Raw genomic sequence first — 20,922 nt, 5'->3', positions numbered from 1 at the left:
GTAAATAATATGCCTTGTCCAATGTCAAGACTAGGGTCGTGGCTCCAGGCCTTGGCCTCGAGTGCGTGAGGGATGACGTAGCTAGCTGACGTCATCAGCCGTTGGTCATGCGCCCTCGCCCCCAGCTCAGACAATACGCCGCCGAAAAACTGATCTTTGACCTTGTACGCTTAATTTACTTTTTTCAAGAATATTAGGGAAGAGATTCTTCGGTTCGTCTCTTGCTGCGACCTTGCTGTCGCGGTCCTACTGGTGTGACATTATTTACACATTTTAAGCTGCCAAAAGAGGGTGAACTAATTTGGATGTCTTTTTAATCGTAATCGTTTTCAGCCGATATGATTCTGAAGATGTTGTTTGATGAAAAAGAGTTATTTTAATTTCTTACACAAATAATATTACGCACGCAATTGCTTCAGCATGTAAACGAAACGCAGCGCTTCCCGAGACATAAACAGGAATTTTGCTGCGTAGAATCTCTTCGTTAGAATAAACATTCGCTATCTAGGACAGTAGTTCACTACTGGAAGCTTCCAATCAATAGATTCAAGCATAACAAGGTTATGATTTTCGATAAAATATCCCTGTTGCTAAAATATAACTTATGCATAAATTGAAATTATTTAACAAACTACGTTCGTAGTGAAAACAAAGGTTTTGCTTACAGCTTACGTTAACTGTTCTTTTTTTAGCTCTACCCTTTTCTATGTGATGTAATAAGATAAGCTTATCATCTTAGAGATGATTATTACGTATAATCTTCGGTTTTAAATCTAAATCTAATAATAGACTGTATTATGATATTACACTAGATTAAAAAATCCACCCATAAGAATTTTGTTTTATTTTTAGTTCTGTCATGTCATGAGCTTTGTGATGTCCATACTAAAATGAAATTTTCAACCAACAATGTATCGATTTACCTATTTGATACAATATTATTGACATAATTATCCATTATTGTACAGAGCAGTATTATGCAACAAGCGTCAGTTTTCATAAACTGAAATATTGAATCTTGAAATCATAACACGGACACAGATTAATATTTTTTACTGACACGAAGTTAAGAGATCAAAATTTCATAAACAATTAAAAATGAAGATGTACATACGACGAATATTTATAACATTGGTCGAAACCAATGATTGGTTGCATCTTTTTCATGCGATGAAGATTTTCTGCAAAAAGTAAAAATTATCTTTGTGATGGGTTGCAAGTTGCCTTAGGTATGAAGGTCCATTTCTGAGTAAACCTTTCAAGTTTGTAATATCCCTAGGTATTTTCGAATGTTCATATACCAATTATTTCAATGATTCTACATTATGTACACCTAAGAACATTATTTCTTCTCGTGACGTTTAGTAAAATCGCCCCCACCTATAGCACTGGCAGTGAGCAGCTCACATGATTGTAACCACCAAAAGCCAACACATCTCCAGGAATATTTATGGTCTCGGTGACATGACCGGATGACAAAATTTCAAGATACTAGCTGAAAAAAATGCGCAAACAACTGAGTCCCACGACCAGTTGAGTGTTGAAATCTGGAAATTAGAAAACACGTGTTTTCGCTCTTAAAAATATAATGCAAGATGATATTTAAAATTTTAATTTTAGCGTGGAAAAGTACGTAGAACAGGTTTGGTGAGATTTAAGGCTACAAAGCAAAAAGAACAAAAATGAAAGACAATATAAACATATATACAGACAAGAAAAACACATACAAAAAAGCAAAGTGTATATCATCCAAATATGGCAAAGCTTAAGCTTCGAGAGGGAAAATCATTGGATAGACGAAGTTTAAATTACATCAAATATAATAAGCGGAGAGCCTACCAAAACATTTGAATCCATAAAACTCAGATACCGGACTTCTGGGAAGATTTAAATTTAACCAAGGGGGAAAGAAGAGAAGAGGAATAAATCTTACATGGGGGCACGCATAGAATTTAAATATTCTAATCTAAGGGTGCACGAATCTTTACTATCTTTTAAATATCAATTACTAACATGGCAAATAAATCAGTGTATAGTGCATGTAATGTTATACCACCAATCAATACATCGAACTTTGACTTTCTTTTGGCATGCTTATCTTATCCGATACCGGACGCAGCTTGGCATTTTTCCAACCTAATGTAATAAATAACAATCAAGCCGTTGTATACTAAGCGGTCGTGACGGAAATAGTGTATCTTCGCGTAAATTCGACCGTATCCTAAAGAAATTAATGGCGCCATTTCAAATTTATACACTTAATGCTTCGTCCGTGACGCATGTCGCGTGCATTCCTGTGAGAAACGATTTTCGTGGCGCCACTTCCACTGGAAAACACTGGAATATATCAAGGCTACAACTCGTGACTACGACGGAGTGGAGGGGCACTTTGAATTTTAAAATAAAAAGAGTACTTACTAGATAAAAAATAAGGACGTTGCCAATAAAGGTAAATACTAGTGTAAGATTGTATTACTTAGCAGCGTAATGTACTTACAATATAAGTTGTACAACAAGTAGGAAAAAACGATGTATTTAATGAGAAAAATTGGCCCTTAACCAGCAGCGGGCCACTAACAGCCCAATAACAAATGAGCACAAACAACTTTTTAATAATGTATGTATTTAATTTATGATTCATTCCAGGTTATCGACAACACAGCTGGTGTGACCTTCGCGATAACTGCACCGGTTAATATGGGAAAAAAAGTAAGTTGCTAACGCAACGTTGTATAAAAAGTATTTTGTGATGCTAGGTACTATGCCTGCACCTTAGATAATAAACCTTAATTACAAAATAACTGCTAAGCCAAAAAAGCCGCTGCAATAACTAAATGATAAAATCTGACTTGAGATGATTAATTATTAAGTATATACTATAATATAGAGAGATATTATAAATAAATACAACAAATTACTAACTCGTCAAATAAAAGAGTTGCATGTGTCAGAGCATCTGAAAATGTCTGTGAAGGTAACTTAAGCTATCGGTCTAAATTCTGCGAATGCTCCACAGCTAGTTTCAAATACCCTACTCAGCCGACCACGTGTAGATGAAATTACATAACAAAATACACTCATGCATTTATTATGGTACAAATTGTGATTTTATACACCTACAGACCAGATACCACAAACATTAATATGGGGATTTTAGGAAATAATTTCCACAAGTTTTCTAATGCGATTTGCGAATGGAAAAATTTCGGAAGAATGAAATTTGTAAGCGCTTTTCCTTTTCTTTCACACGCATAACACTTTTCTTCGCGGAGCACTCCAAATAGTCGTATCAAAAAAAATGTCATTAGCGTATTATTCTCACATTTCTCACACGATATCGGTCAAATATCGGCTCGAAACAGATAACAATATCGCGACAATAATAATGCGAACACATGTCAGACGAGATATTTTGTAAATAACGCTCTGACATTTTCGTCGACACACCCAACTACTGCTAGAATGAATGGATATCTAGCACCTGCCAAAATTCATCGGCACGAGAATAAATTTAATTATAATGAATTACAATTGTTATTTATTGGCAGTAAAGTGCAGAAAAGCTATTAATTAGATACTTAGTAAATGGAGCATTAGAAACTCTTAAAAGAAATGCGCATCTTTATTATGGGAACATGTAGATGTAGAAGTGCCAGATGTAGGTATATCTTATTTTAAATGCAGCAATCTTGGTGAAGAAAAAACACTGCTTAACCCTTCTAATTATGACTGTGAGGTTATCTGTATGGATGGCAAGTTACCTTTGCATATGGTTACTGATGTTGTGATTTTACTATTTATATAAAATTGTACGTACGCCTTTGTCAACTACCAAAAACATTGTGATCAGATAATTTGGCTATTAATCATAAAATTACATCTCATTCCAAATAGCCCAATATATATGAGTATCCGTATCCATCGTACACTATCAAACAAATTTGAATAATTACCAGAATCGCAAAATCGGAGACAAGGATGAAAACAATACCACAACAATACCGTATAAGATTCTGAACGTGAACTTAATGGCCAGGAGCCAAGTAGGGCACAGCCAATACCAGATAATGTCTAAAACTCAAGACAACTGATGAAAGGGTTCTAAGAATAAGAACAACGGATGATAAAGGTAATAATATACAAATACACATTTTTATATTATGGTAGGCAAAAAAGGTAATAGCTAAGTGCCAAATTAAATTATAGGTTTAATGAGATGTGCTGACACTTTCCGCTTATTCACAATGGGAGCTCATCTGAAATTGTAAAAGAACTGACAACGAAGATGTTTCATTGTATAATTAGTTTTTGCAATGGAGAATAGGGAAAACCTATGTCAGGAGTTCAAGAACTGATCTGAAGGTCATAATAATAATTCCAACCGCAATTTATATTATACTTAACAATACTAATAAGCTGTAATGCAATGACCAAGATAATACAAATACAACCAAATTGATGCATGGAATCTAAAAAATGAAAGGTTGCTTCTAGCAATTGCAGAAATCTGAAATTCAGATTTCTTTACCAGCAACGCATGTGTTTTATGGATCACACATTTATCATCGATTTCACGCCCATGTACAAACATAAATAGCTCTTGGAGTGTTTGCTCGAATAACATCATTAAAAGGAAATTTCCAAAGCGATAACGCGGTAGCAATTTTTCTTGCTTGCTGATCAAATTCAAATATTACATGTGTTATATCACTTTCTTTTTGCCAAAAAAGAGGACTGTCTTATGTAGTTGCTTAGACTGACAATGCATTGTAATAAACATGATCAGATGTTGCACCCAGGATCAGCTCCCAACGAGGAAACTCCTTTATGGTTTATTGCACCGGCTTTTTTGTCATGCGTTAAATGCAAGACCTACTCTTTGACGACAATAAAGACTTGTGTCAGAAATGTGATTTTAGTCAAACTTTTTAGTTTTAAATTGGAGATCATTGGAGGCAATGACACTTTAATGCAATAAGGGTGACGAGATTCACGAGATGAATCTAGATTCATTAATCAGGAAGATATTCCTTTATACGTTCATGTCTTGAAAGATAATGTGTACGTACCGTCTTTAGATCAATATGTTTGAACGTCTTTTACAGTGAAACTTCCGTAACTGGCAACTCAAAAGTATAAAGTGAGACCCGTAACGAGGATTTTTCGATGTAAAAGTATCGGGTACAGGGACCATACTTATTTAGGGCCTACTTTAATCAGATTTCATACATTTTACGCAATCGATTCAGCCCCTTATGTAACAACCGTCGTACATTTCATCCGTCATAAATTATCTCACAAAATAATATCTATTATTACGTCAAGTAAAGGTGCAATAATAAAATTACAAAAAGTCTTATGCAATGGTGACGCTTCGAGAGAATTTTGGTGTAGTGCCCAGTCGATAAGTTCCTCTACAAAGGTGGATTGGTTTGCTATCTTTAGAGTGCCTAGGTTATTGTTCAACTCTAAACAGACACATACACACAATTCTAAACACACTAACAGGCTGACCGTGGGGATTGTAAATCTACTTACATTAGTAAAACTAATACCAGTTACCAATAAGAAAGGCAACCATACGTTTAGTTTTTAACCTAGCTCCGACTTAAGTGGCCAGAATATAAGTACTTAAAATCTCGCATGTTGCGTGTTCCTGTTTGCATTCGGTTCATGAGGTCGCGAAGCACGGGTTCAGCGTAAAAATTAACGCCTGCTTGACGTGAAACCTCCTTGGTAATACGACTGTTGCCTATATATCAGCTGCCAAGACCTTTAATCGTCTCAAAGGGAGGGTATGGAGTGGTCACTAGGCGGAATACGACACTGGTCCAAAGACGAAGTATTTAATCTTTAGACGGGTTATTTAATCTTTAGATGACACTTTTCGATTTATATTTAAATACCACATTTTTATTCTATTTATATTCCCTAAGTAGCTCCTAGTGTGGTTAGCAACATAGAATACCTTATGGCTTCCAGCCACAAGAAACTGCGCTCACGTAACTTGAAACAAACGCAGGTCTGCCGTGGAAAATCACAACGGTTGCAAAATAATCGAAGGACTGTTTCTAGGCAATTCTTGCTAATTGCTCATTTATGCGCAACTGGCAGATTGTTAGCTATACATATTTATGTCTCGTCTGAGGTCCCGGTTTCTTCTTCAGCCATTAAACTTGTTTAAAATCTCATGGAACTTCTGATTGTTAGCTCCATATAGCTAATAATGAACAAATCACCTAATATCCTATTTATTGATATTTTCAGAAGACCTTTATACTAAACGTATTCAGTGGACGAAAGTTCAGCTGATTCTGAATTAAATGAGACCAAAACACAAAATATGTCCAAATCATGGGTAATGGTTATAGTCACCTCTCGTCTCGATCTCTGATGAATTGATGATAATTCTCATGGGTCGCTTTGTAGTAGATTATTTATAAAAGGAAAACCAGCTGATGGCCTCACACTTAATAATAGGCATAAGACTCATTAAAAAGGATAATCACAAAATACTTTAATTTTACACGTCTATTTAGCTTCGGTGCAAGAACCCCGAAAACTTAGGTCTTATCTTAAAACACATACACGCAAATAAAACCGTACGAACGAAACCTAATAGCAGTATTTCTTTACCATTACAAATTGCAGTCAATGAATAATCTTTATGGTTGGTTGAACTCAAATAGGTACGAACAATGGGAAAATTGGCGGCATTGACGAAGCAACCGGTTTGTCAAGTGACGAGAGACCACAGAAAAAATAATAAGGGCCATATGTGGTATTGACAAATCTATAGGTACTTATGATGTACTTATCACTACATCACCCTAACTCTACAGCTACATATGAACATAGTTGTAGAGTTAGAATCTTAAACAAAGCTTAACTCAACTTTTTAATGTTAAGTAAGACACGTTTAGTATTGCAAAAATTACAAAATTAAGATAAAATTATGTTACCTGTGTAATATGCGATCAAAATTCCCAAATGCAATCCCTGTAATTTACTGCAACTATTGAAAAAGACTTATCATTGACTTTTCTTGACTTATTATTTAAATATTTATTAACTATGTAATTTAATTAACTTATTATGACGTATTTTTTATCGTAATAAATCCGCCTGCCGTTCCATATTCTTGTTTGCAAATACCCTACAGGGTTCGTATTGTACCTATCATGTAAACAGTGTTAGCTAGCTAAGAGAACTGATGAATGATATGAATATGGGATTTTAATTGAATTGAATCAACACTGTAATTTCTATATTCTGTCCCCGTCAGCTGAATGGAGATCGTTCACTTGGAAAATTGTAAACTACTGTTACGCAAACTAGTTCCTCTTGAATCCAATCAACTTTTAATTGGATGGTCTTATTAAATCAGCGTCAATAATGACAAGTTGAGTTGATTTAATGACTAGTTTTATTAATGTACAGTAAGGAGACAAGCCGTGGAATCTGATGTCTTAAGGTTGGTGAGGTTGGTGCAAACCGATGTACGTGCACGTACGTGTGCTATTTCGTATGGAATAAAAATACCTCACGGCTTTGTGCACCGACCTAGTTACACTGCAAGTTTTTTTTTTTTAGAAAACGTTAACATTTCTATGGGATCGAAACACCTTGGCGGAAACAGACGGAGTTGCTTAGATGCTAAGTTAAAGTTAATGCTTAAAGTTAACCTTAACATTTCCTTACAAAATCCGGCACCGGTTATTATCTATGTGGTATTATTTTGAACTGGCTATGAAACCATCCACACAAACGCCTATGCAACATATGCGCTACGTCGACCCTCAAAGTAACGGGTTGTGGTAAGGAAAATAAGAAATGACAGAGAAACTAACGAAATAATTGACTAGACGAAGTCATAAAATAAAACAACCAATAAAATGGTCATTGCGCAAATGCTGTGGACGCTGCATGATGATGTTATGACGCATATTCGTGCTTATTGCGCGTTTTTAAGGCTGCAATTATGCAAGGTGGATCTGGTAACTAATATTATAAATGTATATAAGACAAGTAAGTTTCCTTGCGATATAGGTTGCAAAGTATATAAATTAGAGAAACATGTTTGATGGTCCAAATGTTCAAGCCAATATGTTAGTCAAACAATAGAGTGGCAAAAGGTTGATTGGTGGGACAATAGGCTTAAGCCTATTTCGCTGATTGGTTTAAACCAATGGTGTAGACTTTACTAGGCAATTAGAGGATCATCCAGAAGCAGTCAAAGCTAGTTAAAAACAACAAACTATGAGAAAATTAGCGGCACATCTGTGCAACGCAAATGAATACAGTACTGGATGTAGCGCGAATCATTATTAGAGCAATTCATTTAAACAGATGTTTGCTGAACAATGCTTTTGTTCTAGCCGCAGACAATCTTCAACAGTCTCATCGAAGCAGAGTGATTAAGACAATAGAAACATTATTTTATATAGTGCATAATAATAAGAACTTTGAGGAGGTGTTAGCACTAAATCGAATTAAAAATAATTATTTTTCTTATGACAAAAGGCTAGGCTTCGCCACGAACTATATATTGTATATATGAAACATCTCAATAAACCTGGTGATAACAATTACAAAACAGTTGATCTTTTAAAATGTCTGAAATAATTTCATAACAGTCAAGTCTATTTCTTAAAGAGAAGTTGTTATAAACTTTCAGACATTTTTACTACAATTATATTTGGTTTACTATAGGAACGTTCATTCATACATATAAATGAAAACATGTGTGCAACAACTATATTAATAAACAGCAAAAATATACTAAAACTTTATGGATATCCTATCCTATGTATAGTTCCTCTATGACCAAAGCTTGGGTAATTTAAAGTCACCTCTCGATCTCTGATGAATTAATAATTCTCATGGGTCGCTTTGTTTTTATTGCGTCATTCGTAAACAAAAAAGATTCCTACCAGCCAGCATCAATAAAAAATCTTCAACTAGGCAGTATGTCGCCTTTATATTCCAACAGATTATATCACCGTTTAATTCAATATTTCCCGAGATCAAAATATTTATTGAACAACTAATAGTTTCCTCATTTTCCCTGCAGATGAAAGGATACACTAACATTTACAAAACTTAGGAAAGTACTACGCAGTGTTTGTCGCAAGTTAAGAAGGGTTGGGTACACACTCGCGAATGGAAATTCTTAGTTAACATTTCAGCCATAGGCAACAATAGAATGCCCAGCGAGTGTTGACGTCAAGCAGGCGGACGGTTGTAAAATGTTCACAGCCGTAAAATTATTTTTTCATGATGACGCAACGGGGAACATGCAGAGATGAGACAGAGAATTATGAGCAATAATTAAAATTACAATGAGTTTTCAGTGTGTTACATGTATGTAACGCATAGGAAACTTATTTTTACAATCATTCGATAGACATTAAAACACAAAGCGCGTTGTATTATTTCACCCGTGCATCCTATTCCTATTGCCGAGTGTAAAATAGTGAATCATTACATGGCTGCCAGCCCTGCCAGCCCTGCCAGCTCATTATCATATAATGCTATGTGCGATGCAAACCTAAGGTGAAATAGATCAGAATTCAGCACGATCATTATTATATGCAGGAATTCAGAATAAGTTAACCCAACGAACCTTAACGTCACTAAATATATTAATTTATGCTGGTTCAAGTGAAATTGGTGCAGAACTCGCTACTTTAGCTTGCACCTCATGAATACTCATGATGTCGCATAAGATGAAATTTTGCAGATATTTTTTAATCAATAATTATGTCAACGTATGGATATTATTTTATTTCAACTATCCCAATTCCATTATAATACGAAAAAAAAAACTAAAGTTAAAGTGTAACATGCATCTAAAGCTGAATGATAGCTTCGTAGACAAATTCAATGTCATGAACAACCAGCCGAAACTTACAGCCAATGACTCAAACATACACGTAGAACAAATAGAAATATTTATGTTATTCTAATAATAGAATCAAAACCGGTACAGTAACTGGCGAGTTAACTAATCTACAAGTTCTTACACTGATAAAAAACGAACGTTACGTAATCATCACAAAAACATTGTATGATGATGATAAATTACAATTCCAGATAAATAATCAATATACAATGTATGTGATTGTCACTCTGATTTAATTAATTTTTCAGTATTTACTTACATATAATGTCATACATATTATCATACATGCTTATTATGTTGGGAAAACCCCCATTTGCTTCAATTTTAGATAACTCTTGTTAGCTTTAGACGCGCCTCTCTTAATTACCAGCGCTTAGATGTCCATAGAAGCTTCTAATATCTCCCTTTTGATAGTCAGAATTAGTTTGTAGTGAATTCGAAGAATATTTCTACTGTATAATAATAAAAAAATATCGTTTATTATTTTCTATCAAATAAATAAATATGTTAGTTCCTGGAATACATAATGTCCAAGATAGACCTCTGCTACCGGTCTATCTTTTCCCCTATTGGTTTATAATTGATATTAAGTAGGTTCTATCTGTAAAATAATATATCTATTTTATTTCTACGGCCGTATAGTACCATAACAGAGTAAGGGAAATGAAAGAATTTACTTAAACAAAGTAATAAAAAAAAAATATTGATGTACTTTTACAGATATTTTCCTCATCCATGAAAATTTTCATAAAGTAATAAAAACACAAATAGAAGTCATTAACCAGACTATTGTTTGAACTTCTATTTTCTGTACCTATATCTTATATCAACACAGTTATAATTAAACAACAGATATCATAAGTAAATGAAGAAAACAAGGTGAACTATTTATACGACCTCAAGCATAAACATCACCGTGAAACATCAATGATAATAGTTAATTATCAAGAGTAACATCGAACGATCCGTTAAAATATATTTCATTTTCTACCAAATAGGTATATAGGTATATATGCCATCATGGCATAAGCGACAGCAAGTATTTTAGGACAATCAATGATGAGTCAAAAACAGAGGATATTACTCGGGTCAAAATAATTTAAGACAACAAAACTAAAAAAAAAAGCGCTTCAACTCTTCTGAGAAACTAGTGAGAATCAATTTGGATGAGATCTTTAACAGTACGCAAAAACTATATATTCAAAATGACTTTCCTCCCAAAAGCGGACGTAAGCAGATTTTATACCAAAAAAGACAAAATAGAGACTCATCACGAATATATAAAAATGATAATGAAAAGATCTAATATCCACAACAGAGACCTAAAATGATTCATCCACTGCACACACCCTTACAAATACAGCCCTAGGAATTCACGAATTTTGGCACCATGCCACTAATCTACGGGAAATATCATTTCAGCACTCAGCAGTAGATCAACCAACTATTTATGAATAACAAAAGCAAAATAGCTATCTATCGTAGTTTTACTTACAACCAACTAGCTATGGGCCGCGGCTTCACCCGCGTGAATTTCTCGACGAAAGTGGAAAAAACACGATTTTCATACAAACTTTCACACCCTATTCTATTATAGTCATTTGAGGGTTGATTTTTGAAAAAAGTAGCCTTTGTTTTAGTTAAAGCTGATGAAATTTCAACAAAATCGTTACAGCGGTTTAGCCGTGAAAGCGGGACAGACAGACAGACTTTCGTATTTATAATATTAGTATGGAAGTATGGATAAAGTCCAAAATGAAGTTGCAACATCAATTACAATGCATTAGGAAAAAATCTTTGATTTATGTAAAAAAAAATTAAACCGGTTTTAACCAGAAATTAAACATCGAAACTAAGATAACAAGTTTACCCTGTATATCTTTAACCAGTTTAAATGCGTAGTATTGTCCGTGACACGCGGCTATCACGACGTGGTCGAGTAGAATGAGACGATGCAATCCAGTTGAAGTCATCCAGATAAATGCTCTTTTAGTTTGATGATCTCATCTATCCGAATACAACACTTACAAATAAATTAAAGCTTTACGACATCGATCGAGATATACGACATCGAAATATGAATACCACGAAATATAATTATACCTATGTATGTGCTATATTTTTCAATGTTTAGTCAAACGCGGATATGCTAATTTCCAACGGGTGCTAAAGGAAAACTAGATAGTAATGGATGTGACACAGGAAAAACAACGAGCAATTAAAAACAGGGTTACTTCCGACACCGTGAGTAGCATCACATATTTGTTACATTTATGCAGGCAGGCGATCATACGAAACACCATATGATAGTGTCATCTCGACCATAGACGTCTGTAACATCAGGTTGACAGTCTTGCCGGCTTTTTAAGGCGATTATTCCCCAAACATTAGCGTGATCTCACATTTTTATTCATATATTTTATTTCTTAGCGAAAATTAAAATAAATATTTTAACAGATTATACCACACCATTCCTCGCCAGTTGTTGCCATCCTTATCGAAGACCGACAATTCGACAAGGAATAGAAGTGGTTGGAAACAAAAAGGGCCTCCCCTCTTTGTTTCCAACCACTTCTATTTTACCCAGCAGTGGAATCTGAGCTGAGAGCTACATAAAAAATACCACACTATAAAGGATTTTAGTAAAAAGTTTATAGTTTCCATTGCATAATGTAGTTAACTGAATAAAAAACGGTGGCCACTAAATTCCTTTTAGTCTACTGTGACCACATGAAACTATAGAAAACTGTACTACCTAAAGAAAAAAATATTTCGAGGATGAGACGAGAGGATGCGTAACGTATGGTACAAAGAGAAATTTGAATGTTACTTACTAACGTGTCAACTATGCTAACGTGGGATATGACAACAATAACAGAGTCAAAGTGCAGGCAGGAAGAATTGTATAAGCAACTAGTGTAAATACGTGAAATCATACGAGTGCTGCTATTCTGGCGCTCCGTGTGGTAGCCGACGTCGTGACGAGGCACGTGACAACTGGGCTTGTTTGCTTTTACTGCGGGCTATTTAAAGCAAAATCAATATCAAATGATTCAAACGAAGAGGCAATTTTAGATATTATGCACGCCATAAATAATATCTAAACAAAAGTCATAAACGATTTTCCGCGTTTTACCATTTAAGGAATATAGAACACTAGCTTTTGCCCGCGACTACGTCCGCGTGAATTTCACCGCGAAAGTGGAACAGACATGATTTTCATAAAAACTTTCACCCCCCAGTAAAGTCATTACGGGGTTGATTTTTATAAAATGTCTAGTAGCCTTGAACCGGAGCCTTTGACTAAATGCTTACCAATTTTCATCAAAATCGGTCTTCCTGAAAGCGGAACAGACTGCCAGACTTTCGCATTTATAAAATTAGTATGGAATTAGTATGGATGTTGCATAAGGAACCAAAGATGCAATGTTTTAACAATCTTAAACAGATATCCTGTCTATGAAACGTCAGAAACATATTACGTCCTCTTTATGGTAGAGATGAAGGACTATAAGAGCAGTGCTCGTGTCAAGTGTTGCAATAGTGAATGGTGCATTCACGAAGCGCTGTTAATGTCGGATGCAACCTTGCGTCCAGTTGCCAGGTACCCACGCTTACTAGCGCGCCACGGCGCCGAATACATACGTAATATAAATATGAATCATTTATGCCTGTAATCTGCTATGTTAATCTGAGGGATACTGACTTTTTATATTTTGCTTAAAAAATTAAATTTTGATAAGATTTTGACTTTACTGGTCATATTTTCTGTGGGACTAGGATACGAAATTATGTATTAATTATAGCGGCCTGTTTCGGTTTCAGTCAGGTAAAACCTAATACTTCCTTAGGAGTCACATTATTTATAGGTGATAACCATACTGTAATACAATAGACAGACACAATAGACTGACTGTATATAGCTATCCTTACATATTATAAGGGGGACTTCTCTTTATAATATGTAATAGCTACATAAAAAAAGAAGCAAATATATACCACAATGTCATACCCTGGGGCTCAACTAATATAGTAATAGTGATCTTCTACTGTTTGACGACCTCGCTGGCATAGTGGTAAAGTGCTTGCCTCTGAAACAAGAGTTCCCGGGTTCGATCCTTGGTCAGGTCATGATGGAAAATGATCTTTTTCTGATTGACCCGGGTCTTGCATGTATATATATGTATTTGTTATAAAATATAGTATTGTTGAGTTATCCCATAACACAAGTCTTGAACTTACTTTGGGGCTAGCTCAATTTGTTCTAATATATACATACATATACTGTTATGTCTTCATAGTTGTATTATGGCTGAAGGCTGTCGTCATTACATGAAATAAAACACACACAACAACTTTTTTGGCACTACTAATGAAGCGGAGAAGGCAATGGCTAACCCCATTGCCTTCTCCATTTCACATACAAGTTAATAACTAACCAATGTGCACATTTCCTCACAAAATAAAACTGGTTCGATTTTATAGGTAGTTTTATAGTAGTTACATGGTAATGCAACTGTTAATTGGTATAGACTTATATATATTTACCTAATCTGGTATGTGTGATTTATTGTTTCAAGTTGACTATTTTTTCAATAATATGAAAAATATTAGAAACACTAGAATTTAATATTTTCACAATATAAGTTCTAGTGTTTCCATAACATGTCCAGATATCTTGATTATATTTTATATGTAGTACAGGATGCACAATATTCACTTTGCCATTAATAAGTAGAAGTAAAGTAAGTAGCTAAAAAGTAAGACTTATAAAGTATTTTTGTTCAGGGATCTTGGACATGTTTTCACATGTGCTTTAGGTACTTTTAATTCTATATTAGCAGTATATTAGGGATAATATTGTAGAAATATTATGTAGTCAATAGTAATTGTTGTAAGGCAATAACAATATTGGACTTAAAATTGCTGGGACTTGTATATGGGTGACAATAGTCTAAAAGTCTAAAGATGCTGATAAGACCGTGCGAAGTAGACGAAAAAGTAGGACAGGGAGTCCTGGATGGATAAGTGTGATAATGTTTATTAATTTTGAAAAACAGTAAAGTCTATTTAACTCACCTTTAGTGTACAATCTGAGCAGAACCAAACAGCAATCGATTAACTTTGATGACATGAAATACAAAATTTTATAAACTGAAATGGCTGATACTTCACGAATAAAAAGACACAGACAATAAGTGCTAATTCATGAAATTCGAATAGAAAACAAATCAGTGAAAGAAAACAGAATCGGTAAGCAACAAAATAAAATTTCCGGCAAGCTAGCAAACAAAAAATTCGATTTTCGGACAGACAAATTTTTTGCTTTACGAAAATACGAAAACGAAAATGATTTGACCTGACTTTTGTTTGACATTGACAACAAACTACTGTATTTTTTTTTCTCATAACAACGTCCAATATTAGCCTTGCCTCTTATCCTTTAGCAAGTAAAAATTAATCAACACCAATTTTAATCCGGATATCACTACAGTCGAGTTTAAATCTTAAGAAGTTCATTTTGCCCAAAGAAAACCAAAAGTATGTTGGAAATCGTGGTTTCTTTATTGTTTTATTAACCACATTTGTGATGAGGTTAATGTCGCCATACTTTAAAAAAATTTGAAATAAGAACCTCAATTTGATTTTTGCGTCAAGTAAATCAATCAAATTCACAAGCGATCACATTGAAAATAGTTCACATCCAACAGAATATGATATGGTTTTGATCTAAAGAAAATATGCCATCGGAAACACCATGTACTTGTAGCGTTCCTGATGACTGCGTGAGTGTGAATGCTTATTATTTATGTACCTATTACTTACAACTGTTCAATGGCATATTTACAAGTTTTACAATATTGGTCTCACTTCAGGCGTATTTTATCCTTCCCTACTGATCTTTGAAGTAAATAACTGATGCCGTGGTGCAGCAGAGATAATGCTAAGTCTCCTTGTCATTGATTGTGACTACAAGACATTCGTTAAGAAATTAATTTGGAAATTCCATTCCTAAATAGTGAAATGTGGATTGGAAATTTGTATCAAACTTAAATTTTTAAATCAAACATGTAATAACATATTATATTTGGGTTTAAATGATTATTCAATAACAATAATTCATTTAATCCTAAATTGAGTTTATTGTATAAAACCAACCTAATATATTTTATAAATATTCAAAACCGTTTACGATTGCACCGGTTCTTTTGATGCCGTGATGAAAATCGATTCAACGAGGAAATCCTTGCAACGGTGCAACTGGTAACATCTTTAGACAATTTGTAGTTCACTGTTCAATGTTCATTCAGCCAAGTGTTCATTCAATTAAGTAAAGTGTCAGTCATACTGTCATGTTAAGTCAACTATAGTCAGAATCAGGGTGGTGTGGTAATTTATTTTCAAAAAGAGAAATTTGCCTAAAGATTGTGTATTTTTGATTATTAAGACTTACTATAATAACCATATAATGCTTATGGAATTAACGGATGAGCTCGAGCAAAGCGACAGCGGAATGGAATCTTTGACCGCAAGCAAAGATGATACTCCGGAACGTAGGCCTGAAGATAGTTTCATAATCCCTTCGGTATGTGATATTAATGTTATAAAAATATATTGTCATGTCATTCTTTGGTTAATCATCCTTTATATTTTACAGGTAGGATCATCACCCAGCGCGGGCACACCACTTGGCGGTCCACTCAAAGAATACGATGATGTGAGTTATCTCTATAACCTTTATCAATTTCAACCTCTATAATTATTGTAACCAAAACAGTAATTAGCACAGTTAATGAAACATTAGAGATGAAGTAGATAAATTATATACTTTTGTGCAATTAACGTCTTTATGAACACGAAAACCTCCTGACGGATCTTTGTAAGGCTTTCAACAATAGATGTGCATAATTTATTATTGTTTTACCCGAGGGAGGCCGGGACGGGCCTTTGAAGTAACGGCTGTGGTGAACTTTTGTTGCACTGCTTCTTCACTTGATGTTGGTAGTAGACATAGTATTAAGTCAATTTTTGAACTCTATGAGTGGTGTTATCCTAAGTTGAGTGAAGAATTTTGAATTTTATAAATGTTAATTTTTGTAGGAGCCAGATGAAACTCTATCAGAGAGACTATGGGGATTGACTGAAATGTTCCCTGAAGGTTTACGGAATGGAGCACACACTGTCACTACTAAGACTTGGTACGTTGTATTAGGTATATAGTTTAGTGTGGGTATTTGGATAGTATTTTTATAGTGTATATTTTGTATTGTGTAGCACATTAGAGGTTAAAACCACTCCTGTGAGTTCAGAGCAACATTCAAGACTTTATACCTAAAGGTTTATAGCATGCTAAGTTTAGTTTTATATAAATTTCAACTTAATATCGACTGTCTTATGGATATCAATACATATAATAAAATTGAAGAAAGGCCAAATTTGTACATATATTTTTTTTAATTCTTCATGGAATATACTTAGTTACTGATATAGATGACGAAAATATAGTTTTGGAAATTTTTGTCTGTCTGTCTGAATGCGCATCACTCGAAATCTACTGGACTGATTTGCTTGAAATTTGGTGTGTAGGTACCTTATATACCGGGTTAACATCTTAGATACATTTCATCCCGGTAAATGGTCAGGTTCCCATAGGATAATTGAAAAACTAATTATAAATCATAAATACCTCAGAATCCCGGGTTAACATCTTATAGACATTTCATCCCGGAAAATGAGGAGGGTCCTGTAGGAAAATTAAATACATTTCATCCCGGTAAATGTTCAGGTTTCCGTAGGGTAATTGATAAACTAATTATGAATCAAAAATTTCCTCAGAATCCCGGGTTAACATCTTATAGACATTTCATCCCAGAAAATGAGGAGGGTCCTGTAGGAAACTTAAAATAACAATCCGCGGAGCAGATTTACTTTAAAATTTTGTAGAAAGGTGTAAACAGAAAAACAAATTATTTTTATCAATTAAAGTCTGATATAGATATAGAGGGCGCAGTATGTATCAATATATCAGTATAAAATTCCATGACTGACTGACAGACAACATACACCCGAAAAACTGCTGGGTGGGAAGCTGAAATTTGGCATATAGGTGAGTGTAGGTGAGCACCCATTCGGAGTAGAATTTCCAAAAATCCTTTTTGGAAATTCTACTCCGAATGGGGTGAAAGTCAAAATTCAAATTCAAATCATTTATTCAGAAATTAGACCTTCACAGGCACTTTTTCTCGTCAATCTTTAAATTTATAGTTATTTCTCACAAGCTAGAAACTACTGGCATTTCGGAACGACCACTGCTGAGAAGAAATGCCGAAAGAAACTCATTTGAACAGTGTTGGTCCCTATCATGCCAGATCGGCTTACCATTTTTGTTTCTTACAATGTTTTTTTTTTTTCTTTCTAATACTTTTATATATATAAAAGTACATAATGTACATAGTCAAAAGGTATATCAAAACAGGTTATGATTGTGATCCGAGTGCTGATTATAATATATATGTATATATATATATATATATATATATATATATATCGATGTGAAACACAATTAACATGAAAATATATGAGAAACGAGATGACCAGTTCCCTCTGGCAGCACCCGTTCACGAGTTGACGCATGGGACAGCCATCGCGTAGCTCAACCATAATAGAGGGAACCTCACGACCCGGCCCACGACGCCACCACCAGATTGACCATTTGAGTGAGCATGACACACTCGATTCCCATGACTTCATAATTACAATTCTTATTCGTCGAAATAGAAGTATAATTCAGACACTTGAACTTGATCACAAATCACGTACATGTTTTACAAATAAAATTTAAATGCCATACGAATTATTATAACAAAATTCAAAATTGTGAATAAAATAATAAAAAACAGTAAAATAAAAATTAGGAGATCATGTGTGGAGTGGCAAAGTTGTCGGGAGGATCCAAGCGTTTTTGTCAGTCAAATAGGCGTTAATTGTGTAATACGCTTTATAAATTAAATTTTTCTTAACATAAGTTTTAAAATTTTTCATTGGCAGATTAATAGCCTCTGCAGGGAGTTTATTGAATAATTTTACACTTTGACCCACGAAAGACCGCCGAACCTTTTTAAGCCTGAATCTATTCATACAAAGAAAGGGGTGAAAAACTGTAAATATTAAAGTTCTACACTATTCTAACTTGAAAAATTGGATTTTGGTTGTTTACAACAAAGTAATGAATACGTGTTTCAGATTTTTCTGAAAGTTAACCCTCAAGATGAAAGATTGTATGGGAGTTAATACAATTTTCAAGATAAAAAGCTGAAAATTGACACACTTACTTTTTGTAGTAAATAACAGTAATAGTAAATACAAAAAATGTTTAATTTACGTTTGTGGTTAACAAAAAGCCGGGACGTAAAACGTCATAAAAAATGGGACGGCACGCGTTGTAGAAAGCGGGAGTGGGAGTAGGAGCGGGAAATGGGAAGGAGACACGTAGTGGGAAACAGGACGGGACGGGAGACGGGACACATTGCAAAAAACATGATGGCACAATATGTAAGAAACGGTACGGGATATCTACTTTACATAGCTCTAATCGGGATTGCACAAGTTTGCGGGAAGAGACACGCAGCGGGAAACAGAAAATTGAACTAAAGATGAGAACTAAAGATGCGAATTTGAATCATATATTTTATTGGACCGATTTGCTTGAAATTTGGTATGTAGGTACCTTATATACCGGGTTAACATCTTATAAAAATTTAACCCCGTAAATGGTCAGGTTCCCGTGTTATAAAGTACGCGATAAAAAAATTACTGAGATTTTGCTATGAAATTCACGTGGGCGAAGCCGCGGGCAAAAGCTAGTATAAAATAAGTATGTTACAAAGAGAAGTGAATTTTATAAACCTTTTTATGCATGAAATTGTAAAGTTTGATTTGGAAATGTTATAATAATCTGTAAAAGAAAATTATAATGAATCCTCACTTGACTGTATTTTTTGCTAACTATATTGTTTAGTAATAAAGATAACAGTGATGTGATGTGATGTGATGTGAAAATGATTTTCAGGTCTGGATTTAAAGGCTTGTATGGTCTGTCCCGTTCTGTGCTCTGGGTGGTAGCAAGTTCATCGGTGATTCTGTTTGCTCCTGTCATATTCGAAGTTGAACGTGCTCAAATGGAAGAAATGCAGAAAACTCAACAGAAACAGGTGATATATTTATTTAAATGGTTAGACAGTCCATAACATGCTGTTCTATTGTTCATTACAAAACAACAGTACATTAAATGTGAATAAATTTTCTACAAATTGCTCAGAAAATCCTAGGTTGTTTCAGTCAACACTCAAGTTCATTGTAAATTCACTGCCATTACGGCCACTATACAGAGGTGACATGTGTTTGACTGTATGTAGTATCTAACTTGTCAGTTTTTTCTAGAGTTATTTCAATGATGTCATACATGATGATGTTAGGTGGTCATACAATAAACATCAGCATATGTTAAAAATTGTGTATTTTCAGGTTCTGTTGGGAACAAATGCAGCATTGTCTGGACCAATGCCGAACCTGCCTCCGATCCCACGATAAATTACAACATAATAATAACTCTACCATTATAATCACCGTTATGGCATTGCATAAGTAATGTTAATTGTCAACTAAATGCTTTAATGTTAGGTAGTTAGAATAAATGGATAGGTACTGGATGTAATGGATTTATTATTGTGGAAATTATCATTTAACAAATTCTATGTATAAAACTATGCACATGTCAGAAAATGTATTTATGTTTTTGCATTTATCCTTATGATTTGAGTTGAGGCTAAATTACTGACCCTTGTAAACACTAAATCAAAATATATCAATCTGAGAGATGTGTACTACCTTTTGTTTTGTATAGATATTATCAGTCAGTAGCGTGTAAAAATAAAGATACCGTGTAAGCGGAGTTTTTTTTATTTGCATTACCTATTGCGCTTACCACCAACATGCTGCGCTAAACCACTCACTGGCTT

The 20,922-nt window shown here is 34.4% G+C and overlaps 2 protein-coding genes across 4 annotated transcripts in view; one reads left to right on the top strand and one right to left on the bottom strand.

Moving 5' to 3' along the window:
- The window catches only part of Ip6k (Inositol hexakisphosphate kinase), a 43,965-nt gene extending 28,700 nt beyond the window's left edge, over window positions 1-15,265 (bottom strand). Inside the window, exon 1 of one of the 2 annotated variants that reach the window (XM_053754186.2) lies at window positions 14,984-15,265. In XM_053754186.2, the coding sequence (XP_053610161.1) occupies window positions 14,984-15,038 (55 nt within the window). In that variant the 5' untranslated portion in view covers window positions 15,039-15,265. The remainder of the gene's footprint in view (window positions 1-14,983) is intronic. The other variant, XM_053754189.2, reaches the window with a different exon arrangement.
- Window positions 15,266-15,538: 273 nt separating this feature from the next.
- Window positions 15,539-20,855, top strand: mge (maggie). 2 transcript variants are annotated; one of them, XM_053754191.1, is made up of 5 exons: window positions 15,539-15,690; window positions 16,563-16,622; window positions 17,006-17,103; window positions 19,974-20,115; window positions 20,429-20,855. In XM_053754191.1, exons 1-5 carry the CDS (start codon window positions 15,646-15,648, stop codon window positions 20,492-20,494), a joined length of 411 nt encoding a protein of 136 aa, XP_053610166.1. In that variant the 5' UTR covers window positions 15,539-15,645; the 3' UTR covers window positions 20,495-20,855. The 2 variants fall into 2 exon arrangements, with proteins under 2 accessions (XP_053610166.1, XP_053610165.1); XM_053754190.2 differs by lacking the exon at window positions 15,539-15,690 and adding an exon at window positions 16,243-16,490.
- The last annotated feature ends 67 nt before the right edge of the window (window positions 20,856-20,922 follow it).

The sequence above is a fragment of the Plodia interpunctella genome, chromosome 13 (genome assembly GCF_027563975.2).
Source record: "Plodia interpunctella isolate USDA-ARS_2022_Savannah chromosome 13, ilPloInte3.2, whole genome shotgun sequence".
NCBI lineage: Eukaryota > Metazoa > Arthropoda > Insecta > Lepidoptera > Pyralidae > Plodia > Plodia interpunctella.
This window is presented reverse-complemented; position numbering and strand designations above follow the sequence as displayed.

What these genes read in the sequence shown, in the direction of transcription:
- mge (XM_053754190.2), top strand. Translation starts at nt 16,374, where the DNA reads ATGCTTATGGAATTAACGGATGAGCTCGAGCAAAGCGACAGCGGAATG. An exon ending in CACTCAAAGAATACGATGAT is followed by an intron (nt 16,623 to 17,005) that starts GTGAGTTATCTC and finishes TAATTTTTGTAG; the next exon opens with GAGCCAGATGAAACTCTATC. An exon ending in ACTGTCACTACTAAGACTTG is followed by an intron (nt 17,104 to 19,973) that starts GTACGTTGTATT and finishes AATGATTTTCAG; the next exon opens with GTCTGGATTTAAAGGCTTGT.